At 39.2% G+C, this 11,446-nt stretch overlaps 1 protein-coding gene across 1 annotated transcript; it reads left to right on the top strand.

Moving 5' to 3' along the window:
• Nucleotides 1–8,292: 8,292 nt before the first annotated feature.
• On the top strand, nt 8,293–9,231 carry LOC100963734 (olfactory receptor 6C2-like). Its single transcript, XM_003790661.1, has one exon. It carries the CDS (start codon nt 8,293–8,295, stop codon nt 9,229–9,231), a length of 939 nt encoding a protein of 312 aa, XP_003790709.1.
• The last annotated feature ends 2,215 nt before the right edge of the window (nt 9,232–11,446 follow it).

Raw genomic sequence — 11,446 nt, 5'->3', positions numbered from 1 at the left:
CTCTCTTCACATCTATTAATATTTGTTCAATATATGTGGGTGATTTAATGTTGGGTACATAAATATTTGTTATATTTTCTTGATACCTTTGTCATTATATAATAACATCTTTCTTTCTTATAATAACATATCCTTTCACTATTTTTGACTTAATGTCTATTTCATCTGATGTAAGTATAGGCACCCCGACCTCTTTTAGTTTCTATTTGCATGAGATATCTGTTTTCATCATTCACTTTGTACTCTTTGTGTATCCTTGCAGGTGAAGCGAGTCTCCTGTAGGTAGTATATGAGGTCTGACAAGCACATTCTTGAAGGCATTCTAGAAAAAGTGCTATATACCTCATTCAAAAATAGCACTATAGCCCCTCAACTATTTCAAAGTGCTCCCCTTAGGAAGTTATGCACCAACACTAGCATCTAGTCCAACCTTTGAAGCAATGTTGGAACTCTTTTTCTGGAATGGTTATCAGAGCTGTTGTATTACCCTTGATATTCTGAATGTCATCAAAATGTTCTCCTTTCAATATCTCCTTTATCTTCACATAAAGGAAAAAGTCACTGGGGACCAGATCAGGTGAGTAGAGAGGGTATTGCAATACAGTTATTTGTTTACTGGTTAAAAACTCTTTCATAGACAGTGCCCTGTGAACTGCTGCACTGTTGTGGTGCAAATACCATGAGTTGTTGGTGAAAAGTTCAGGTTGTTTCTGTCTAACTTTTTCATGCAGGCTTTTCAGCACTTCCAAATAAGGTGGGCATGGTTAGAGCTCACAAACGGCTCTCAGTTCCTGCCTCTCCTTGTGCTGGTGCTGCTGCCACATCTGCTTTTGTCCCAGCTATGCTCCCTTGGGGGCTGGGTGCATCTTAAACTCACAAACCCTGCTCTGACTCAGCTCCACCCTGGGAGTATGCCACCTCTGCCAAAGATTCTCTTCTCCATCCCTGCCAGCCCTCCCACGCAGGTACCACCTCAGTCAGGCAGACCCCTTGCTCATGGGGCCTGCGTTTCTGTCCCAGATCTGTTCTGCCAGTGGCTGCCACCAGAGTAGAGATCTGGCTCCCTCTGGTTGCTAGGAGAGGGGGAAGTGTCTCTCCTAAATGTCCCCAGGGGTGTGAGCCCTACTGTGCCACAGGACACCACTTCTCCCTCTCCCAAATTGCTCCCTTGCTCCACAGTCCCCATTCTACACCCATGCCACAGCACCAGCACAGATCTAAAACAGCCCAAGCCCTGGGCATACCTCTCAGGAAACTGCCTAAGAGCCTGGACTTCATGGGGGGCAGGCTTCCAGACCTTGGAGTGAGAGTGGAGGGGAGTGCTGGGAGTTCAGAATTGCAGGTAGAGTCTATGTTTTATGCCTGGTGGGAGAGTGCCGTGGCACATTAGTGGGTCCTCTCTGGGGAAGGAGTTCTGGTTTCTAGAGGGTCTCTCTCATGGGATAAAATAGAAGGAGATCTGAAATCTGTTCACTTGTTTATAGAAAGTATGCTGCTAGCTGTTCTCATATGGGAGGGGACAGATTTGTACCTATTGTTTGTTTCCTTGGGGTCACAGCTCACCTCAGCGGGTGATACTGGAATTTCGCTCTTCAGTAGGTCCTTGGTCTAGGGGATTCAAAGAATAAAACCATGGACCACAGATCAGTGGTAAGATAGGACTTGTATTAGAAGTTAGAAAGGAATACAGAAGAAGTAAAAAGCACCAGAGCTTCTGGAAGAGAGAAGGAACTGAAGAACTCACTCGGGAGTCTCCATGTGGGCTTTTTTATCTAAGGGTCTTAAGTCTAGAGGATTATACATGGCTAGCAGTTAGTAGATGGAAAAACATCTTTTTTTTTGTTTTTTAATTTTTTCGGCTGAGTTTGAACCTGCTACCTCTGGTATATGGGGTGAGGGCCCTACTCCTTTGAGCCATAGGTGCCACTCAGAAAAACATCTTTTCAAAGTTAATGAGTGCATTAACAAATCTATGAAGTTAGTTGCTTCTCCACTAGGGCAAGGTTATCAGGTCCTTTACAGTCTTTTCCCTGAGAAGGGATTAGGATATGTGCTCCTACCCAAGGTGGAACCACCCAAAAAACCATCATAAACTGCTTTGTTCATGATATTATAGTGTCCTCAAACTATGGCCCGAGGGCCACATGCAGCCTGCCTAGGACGTTTATCTGGCCCACTAGTGTTTTTGCCGCCACTGCCTGGCCTCGTTAGCAGCCGACTCATCCTGGGGCCCGCAGTCCGCTCCTCCAATGGTCTGAGGGACAGTGAACTGGCCCCCTGTTTAAAAAGTTTGAGGACCCCTGGTAGATGGTATGTTCTGAAAAAGGCAGTCTGCTTGTGCCTGGAAATGGGGGTCTGGCTTCGGAGCTCACCTGGGCCTAGAGAAAAGGGGGCTCCCTGTCTAGCCCTCAGTGGTGGAATCCTGTATCACAGGGGTGATGTGTGCTCTTCAACCTTCTCTCTTGGCTCAGCTCCAAACCATCAGCTTACTTGCTAAAATTCTATCCTTTAACTCTCCTTCTGGATGGAAGCCTCTGTGGGAAGCTGGCTCCAGTTGGCCATCTTGCCTCCTCCCTTCTTCATGATAACTCTTAGCAAGCTCTGAAGGGACGTCAGTCTGGGCATGTCCAATTGGGTTCAAATTAATCAGTTTTGCTCTTTACTTCCCAGTACAGTTGTACACTAAGGAATAAAATAATCTGAAAATAAAGTTTATTACAAACAGTGGAAGCATAAGTGCACAGTCTGCTAAAATCTCATAATAATGAGTCACAAGAATGTGCAAAACACACATATCAGATTAAGGAAAGCCTGGGACCAGAAGGACAGTGGTTTCTCCTAGGGTAGGAGCTGGTACAGCTGCATCACATCCAGTATCTCTCAGGGCATTCCTGGAGGCCTTTTTGAACCCTGTTAAGAAGAATTCCTTAAGCAATGAGAAGAAAAGTAAAAATAAACTGCACTTGTGATTTTTCACCTGACACATTGTTTTGAGCCTGGCTTTTTTCCTGATTCTATTGTATCTTACTTTCTCCAAGGACACAGTCCCAACTGAGAGCTGTTTAATTTTTTTTCCTCATAAAGTTCATTTAAGTTCACCATGTTATAATTAATTGGCAACTTTTGAACCTAGAGTCCCAAGGGGTTCTTTTGTCTGTTTAATCAGATGATCCCCTAAACACCTGTTGTAGACAAAACAGATATAACTTATACCATTCTTGTTAATATAGAATTATCAGGGAAACCTGTTTTCCTGCACATCAATCAGGATATTAACTTTGCCTAAACCAAAGAGTTTCTCATCATCACACCTTCACAGTAGGCTTTAATTCTTCTAGTTCTACAGAGTGTATGAGCATATTTCCTAGAATTAAAGTAAAAAAATGTCCTTTATTTGGTATTCTTGTAAGACTTGTTGAAGGCAAAGAACACTTGAGAAAGACTCCTGGAAAATTGTGGGCAATGGGAATCTAAGAGACTTCTGTTCACCGCAGACTTGCCAGTGAATGTGTGTGGGTGCATGAGAAATATGGTGACACTGTCACTAACATTCCTGCTTGGCACTGGGTTACCCTAAGGATTTTTGTGGTCACATTGCCCACAGAAGCCATGAACAGCAATCTGGAAGGTGAGTATCATTTACTTGGCCATGCTAGTTGTTCACAATTACAAAGCAGAAGGCTTTGACTTACAGGTTTCAAAACCCAGGTCCTAAATAATTCTAAACAATGGTTTTAAATAGAAATCACTCTCTAGTAATCAGTAGTATGTCACTCTATTGTCTAAAAGTGACATTTGAGTTTTATTAAGACTTCAGAAAGGTGCCATTAGAAGAGAACAGTACAGTGTAGAGAGAGATTATTATGTCTGTGATCCAGGGAAAATATTCCTGTTCTCTCCTTCCAGAAAAATTGTCTCCCTAATGCTTATTTTTTGCTATGAGACTTGAATATTTACCACTAGAGATAATTCTCTCTTTAATGAGCAGTCCCACAAAAGGTACCTTGAGAGAGTAAAACATTTTGTTATTAGTAAGATAATACAATAAATCAATGAACTCTTACAGGCTATCCTATATGAGTTTACCCAGGAGGTTCTAGATGTGACTAGGACACTAATGAATATTGATTTTGTTTTACAAAGGCAGAAATTAAAATACTATGGGTTTGTAGAAATTAGGCCATGTGAGGAGACCTTGGTGGGTGCTCCGTATGGGCTCTTGGGGCCTGAATCAGAAGACAAAGCAGAATGATAGGAATGCTTCTCCACTTCAACATTTGATCCAGTGCAATTATTCCCTTAGTAGTACCTAGTTGGAAGGCAGGGAATATTCTAGTCATTTATTTCATATCTAAGTCAGACTCTTTTCCATAAATTCAGGGTGAGAAGGCTGTGAAGTGTGATCTCAGCACATGTTGGAAACGAACACTGCACCATCAGTAGGAAGGAAAGAAACATATTTCCCCAGTCTCAGGGGAAACATGCCTTAGGATTATTGTGGGTAATATATTGTAACATCCAAGAGAAAATCATTCATGTTCCAAGCTAATTAGGGTCTTCTGGGAAGATTCTGTTCCATTCCAGTAATGAGAAAAATTGGGAACTCTAGGGACAGTGACTGCAAATGGGAAACATTTCAATTGCTAAAATGTAATTGTTATCGTCGAAGAATAACTATCTTTCTGCAATGGTCCCTAATTCAGAAATAAAGAAGCCCAGGGCAGTGATTCATCTAGTTCTCTGACAGTTACTTGATGGATGGCATCACAAAAGGGTGTTGGTCATTTTCTCAGGAGACAAAGAGGAGAAGTCAGTCATTCAAATAAATAGCTAAGTAGGCAGTGATTTACAGGCATTATGAATCTGAATGTAGTCAGATTGCTTGGGTTCATATCTCTGCTTTATCTTGTCTTAAATTGATTTACAGGCGTTATGAATCTGGATGTAGTCAGATTGCTTGGGTTCATATCTCTGCTTTATCTCGTCTTAAATTGATGACCCCAAGGTTCTTAACATTTTCAAACCTTGGTTTCCTTGGAAGATTAAGTCACAATCAGTCTCAGAGAGTTGATTTGAAAATTAAATAAGGTTAATTAAATATATGACATAGTATCTGATATTTAGTAACAGCCTTATAAATGTTACTACTGTTACCACCTTTTGCAGAAGTTTGTGGATTTGAATACAGCAAAAGGATATTCTTTGCTTTGGTATCTCCCATAAAACCGCTTTTTTATTATGTGCAAGTCCTCATTAGAAATGCAATTTAAAATTAACAACATAAACATGCCTTAGACAAGTAGCATAAATATGATTATTAACCTCTAAGACATTCAGTGAATTTATCTTCCAGGTCTCCTATAGTACTAATACTAAGTTTTCCCAGAAGTAATTTAGAGACTAAGGAATGGACTGGGTATCCTTAGAAGACAAAGCATGTTAGAAGTAACAAACATAGGTGAGTGGAAGCCAGAAAAACCAAGAAAAAAAATTCTTCCTAACTTGATATAATAGGGGGGACGAAAGCATGGTTTTAGGATTTGGGGAAGATGGATTCTTCTTCTGACGTTGTGCCTTACAAACCTGGGAATCGCTGACCCTCAGTTTTTCATCTTCAAAACTGGAAGATTGGCTAAAGTAGCCTTTAAAGTCCTTTATATCTCTCCATTTATTTTATATCACTCTCTTAAATCCTTGATCATCATTTTATTCATTGTAACCCAGCACTCGGCTAATATTTTTTTTCTTGTTTCTTTATAATAGTTCAAAGACATAGAGACAAGACAGTGTGCACAGGGCGAACTAGGGAGGAAAACTGAAGGGAAGTATCCACAGTGTGATGTGGGAAGAGGCCCCAACACAAGCTCAGTGGTTACTGAGGGGATGGGAAGTACATGTCCCAAAGAACAATGTTTAAATTAAGAGTTTTGAGCAAGGAATCATCACATCAGCAAATGCAGTATAGATTACAACCGTAAAATAAATTAAAAAAGAATGAGTTGTTGTCCGAGGTAATTTAGTTATATATGTGAGGAACAGATGTGCCAACGAATACTGCTTTTTCAAAACATAAACAGACCCTATAATTTCACATTTAATTTTTTTTAAGACGGAGTCTCACTCTATTGCCCAGGCTAGAGTGCCATGACGTGAGCCTACCTCACAGCAACCTCAAACTCCTGGGTTCAAGAGATCCTCCTGCCTCCATCTTTCTAGTAGCTGGGAGTCTCACTCTTGTTCAGTCTGGTCTCAAACTCCTGAGCTCAAGGGATCCTCCAGCCTTAGTCTCCTAAAGTGCTAGGATTACAGGTGTGAGCCACTCTACTCAGCCAATTTTGCATTTAATTTTAAGGATAGCAGAAAACTTAAAATACATACATGGGATATAGTGAAGAGAGTAAATCTAGGGGTAAGGTAAAAGTAAGTGTGGGAGAGTGTGCAAGTCCTGGAAGAATTAGAAGCATTGAATAGAATTTATTTAATATTTGTTCTTTACCAGGCATGATGCTAAGAGCCTTAAAGAATTAGTGTCTTTAATGCTCATAATAGCTCACGAAGAACATATACTCATTATTTTCATTTCACAGAACATGCAATTATTTGCACTTCACAGTCCAGGAAATATAGCCCATTACTGAACTTTCTAAGATGTCATGGTCATTAAATAGTAGATGTAGATTTCAAGCTTTGATCTATCTTATTCCAGAGTCCACACTCTGAGCCTCTGTCTATGATAATAAACCTATATGGGATCAGTCCAAGGCAATTCAGGACCAGGACTCAGTATCCTCAACCAAACTCCTGTAAAGAAAATGGGATGAAGAGTTAAACAAAAAAGAAATCCTCACTTTGGGCCACTGCCTTCCACCTACAGTTCTTCCACCACCCCACTCTCAACTCCAATTAACTTTTTAAAAGATGAATTAATTTACTCTTACGTAAAGATGAAATAGCCTAGTAAAATTTTGAGGGATTATGTCTCAAAACGATCATTTATCCATCTAATTTCTAAAATTACCTCAACACACTGAGGTTCTTAGTTGGAGATTTAAATCTGAAAATCTAGGTGGATTTTCAATTATACTTCAAATGTAATCAGCCAATAATTGTCAAAGACAAAATGTCTGGGCTCACTCATTCAATAACAATTTATTGAGTATCTGTTATGTGCAGGGCAAAGAGCTAGCATCCTAGATTTACAGTGGTTTACACGATAGATAGGTCTCTGTTCTCAGGGAGTTTGCTAGAAAGTAGGGAGTGGAGGTAAAAAGTAAATAAATATATAATTATAAATTATGACAAGTACCCCAAAAGAAATAAACAGAGAAGTGTGTTTATAACATCTGGGATAGAGAGAACATAGTTAGAATAGAATCTCCAAGAAGATATCTTTGAGAGGGTCATATTTAAGCTGGAACCTGAAAGATAAGATTCATTTATGTAAGAATTCAAGTAGAACATTTCAGGGACAGAGAAAACATGATAAAATCCTGAAGTGGTAAAGAACTTGTCATCTACAGGGAACTGGAAAAGACAGGTATAGATGAACAAGCAAGAGATTAATTAGGAGTGTCGGTGATATGATCACCTCACAAAGGTCCTTGCAAACCAGTGCAAGGAGTTTGAATTTTATGCCAAAGGAGATGAAACTCCACTGAGTGATTTTAAACAGAAGAATGGGTCTCATGTCTGATTCTGAAAGATCACTCAGGTTTTGTCTTTAGGATGGACTTGCAAGTGTTTTAGTGCAGTTCAGATGGTACTTTACAGAACACTGTAGACAGGACTGTACAGGACTATGATAGATTATCATAGCAAGTCAGAAACAGAAGCTGAGAGCAGAAGGGTTTTAACTTCACAGTCTTAACTATAGTCAACCCTGCTTACCTTACACAAATCTAAGGTGAATAGAGGTTTTGTTTTCATGAGATTACAAACCGTGCATATTTTATGATAGTGTTTTCCTATCTATTAACACAGGTAATGTAAAATAGCTTTTTGCCAAGGAGTTGTTAAAGAAAGACTTTACTATCTAACTAATACTACATCAATATAGTTAAAAGGATCTTTAATAACAGTCTCTGGTATAAAGCCCAGCAGTGGTATTCCAGCAGCTTTATTGATTAACTACCACTCCGTCGGTATCTTAAGAGGTTAACAACGGAAATAAAATCTTGGCTTAGCTAACATTTTCATCTTATCCCACTGCTGCCTTGTTCTGACAGTCCCTTTCTCTGATCTTATTTTTCCCTTATTTTTATACACAGACCAGACCATAGTCAGGAACTAGTGATGAAAAATTATACAGCAATAACAACATTCATCCTGGTGGGACTAACAGATGATCCAAATCTACAGATCCTGCTTTTTATCTTTTTATTTCTAACCTACTTATTGAGTGTTGTTGGGAATCTGACCATTATCACTCTCACCTTGGTGGATTCTCACCTTCAAACACCCATGTACTTTTTCCTCCGCAATTTCTCCATCTTGGAAGTGTCATTTACAACCGTGTGCATTCCTAGATTCCTCTACACAATGGCATCTGGGGACAATACTGTCACCTATAATGCATGTGCCACTCAATTATTTTTTGTTGTTGTCCTGGGTGTGACTGAGTTTTTTCTCCTGACAGCCATGTCCTATGACCGCTATGTAGCCATCTGCAAGCCCCTGCATTACATGACCATCATGAACAACAGAGTCTGCATCAAGTTCCTTATTGGCTGTTGTGTGATTGCTCTAATCATCGTCATCCCACCATTTGGCATGGGCTTTGAGCTTGAGTTTTGTGACTCCAATGTCATAGATCACTTTGGCTGTGATGCTGCCCCTATCCTGAAGATTACCTGCTCTGACACAGAGTTTATAGAGCGTTTTGTCTTAATCCTAGCTGTGCTGACGCTCCTGTTTACCTTAATGTGTGTGATTCTGTCCTACACATACATCATTAGGACCATTCTCAGATTCCCTTCTGCCCAGCAAAGGAAAAAAGCTTTTTCCACTTGTTCTTCCCATATAATTGTGGTTTCTATCACATATGGAAGCTGCATCTTCATCTATGTTAAACCAAATGCAAAGGAAGGGGTCGCCATTAATAAGGTAGTGTCAGTGCTCACCACCTCAGTTGCCCCAGTCATGAATCCCTTCATTTACACTCTGAGGAACAAGCAAGTGATTCAAGCTTTCAAAGACATGATCAAAAGGGTTGCATCTATCTCAAAGAACTAAAGGAGTACTGAGTGCAAAATGACAAATTATAGAAGAATGTCTTATCTTCATTTTATTTTCCCAGTTCTATACTTGTCATGGTTTTTGTATGGCACAACCTCATTTTGTTACACTTCAGCCTGATATTAATACAAGTATTAATTAGTCTTTTTCTTGGTTCAATCTATTCCTAGAAATATATGGGTATCTTCAGCAAACATTTACAACACATCCACTATTACTTACAGAAGCAAGAAATGTAGATAGCATCAATTTACTATCAGGTTGGTGCTCCTCTGCTCCTCTTGTACTGACTGATCCTGAGTTGAGCCCAAGATTTCCCAGGAACATTGGCAATGATGATCTATGTCTACAAGAATGACCCTGTGGTCACCCTGTTTGATAAAATTCATTTTTCTAACTTTCCCACTTTTCAAGGAGATAAAAAAGTAGGCTAAAATTTTCCATGAATTGCATTTGTGTAAAATCTGTAGAATTTTTTTTTTTTTTTATAAAAGCCCCAACTCTAGGTAGATTTTCATATTCCTTTCACCCCATCATCTGTGTGGGTTATCTGTGTATGTCTATGTGCATCTATTACCTTTTCCATAATGTCATTTTAACAGGCTTAAAGGCATTAATGGGACAGACAAGATATAAATGACAGTTTATATGAGGTCTGACAATTAAGTTCATGAATTTGCCACTATGTGCTTACACTGTTGGTAGCACTGTACAAACAGCTTGGGAAGGGTTCATAATCTTGGTATATCAGTGTCTCATAGCTGTGCTCACATCAACGTGTGGCAGCATCTTGCTAAGTGGTATTCATTATAACTGTGTGTTTTTGTGTGCCATCATGAGAATGTTGGAGCTTGAATTAGAGCAACAAACAAACATTAATTTTTTTTGTTAGACTTGGCAGTGGTGGAAGTGAAATCAGGACATGATAGTCCAAGTTTCTTGGGATAATGCCATGAAGAAAATGGCAGTGTACAAATGGATTAAACATTTTTCTGAGGTGGGGAGAAAGCATTGCAGATGAAGAGAGGTCAAGGCAACCGGTAATGAGCAGAATTGACAAAAACATTACAAAAATTTGTTGAATCATTTCTCAAAATCATCAACTGACTGTGAGAAGCACAGCAGACCAAGGAACTACTGATAGAGAAACAGGAAAACCTTAACTGAAAATTTTGGCATGAGAAAGTTGTGTGCAAAAATGGTCCCGAAAAAAGAGTTGAAGCTTGCCAAGGTCCTTGGGAGAGGCAAGACAACTTTTTGGGCCATGTTATCACTGATGATGAAGTCTGGGTCTACCAATAGGATCCTGGAACAAATTGTCAAAGGGCACAATGGAAGTCAGCCAATTTTTCATGACCAAAAATGTACTGTCAGTCCAAATCAAGAGTCAAAACAATGTTGCTATTCTTTTTCAATATCAGAAGAATTATTTAATTATAACTTTGTACCAACTATACAAATGGTTAGCTAAGTTTATTATTTGAAATTGCTGAAAATCCTGCATGAAAAAGTTAGACACAACCTGAACTTTTCACCAACAACTCATGGTACTTGCACCACAACAATGTAGCAGTTCACAGGGCACTGTCTGTGAAGGAGTTTTTAACCAGTAAACAAATAAATGTTTTGGAACACCCTCCCTACTAACCTGATCTGGTCCCCAATGACTTTTTCCTTTATGTGAAGATAAAGGGAATATTGAAAGGAGAACATTTTGATGACGTTCAGAACATAAAGGGTAATACAACAACAGCTCTGATGACCATTCCAGAAAGAGAGTTCCAACATTGCTTCAAAGGTTGGACTAGGTACTGGTGTTGGTACATAGCTTCCCAAGGGGAGCACTTTGAAATACTTGAGGGGCAATAATGCTATTTATGAATGAGGTATATAGCACTTTTTCTAGAATGCATTCGAGAATGTACTTGTCAGACCTTATACTGCCTATAGGAGACTCACTTCACCTGCAAGGATACACAAAGATTAGAAAGTGAATGATGAAAATGGATATCCCATGTAAATGGAAACTAAAAGAGGTCAGGGATGCCTATACTTACATCAGATGAAATAGACATTAAGTCAAAAATAGTAAAAGGAGACAAAGACGTTATTATATAATGACAAAGGTATCAAGAAAATATAACAAATATTTATGTACCCAACATTAAATCACCCACATATATTGAACAAATATTAATAGATGTGAAGAGAG

The sequence above is a fragment of the Otolemur garnettii genome, unplaced genomic scaffold, assembly GCF_000181295.1.
Source record: "Otolemur garnettii isolate 467f Iridium unplaced genomic scaffold, OtoGar3 scaffold00043, whole genome shotgun sequence".
NCBI classification, from domain to species: Eukaryota; Metazoa; Chordata; class Mammalia; order Primates; family Galagidae; genus Otolemur; species Otolemur garnettii.
This window is presented reverse-complemented; position numbering and strand designations above follow the sequence as displayed.

Bases quoted from the DNA above. Each gene is read 5' to 3' on its own strand.
- LOC100963734 (XM_003790661.1), top strand. From the start codon at position 8,293: ATGAAAAATTATACAGCAATAACAACATTCATCCTGGTGGGACTAACA.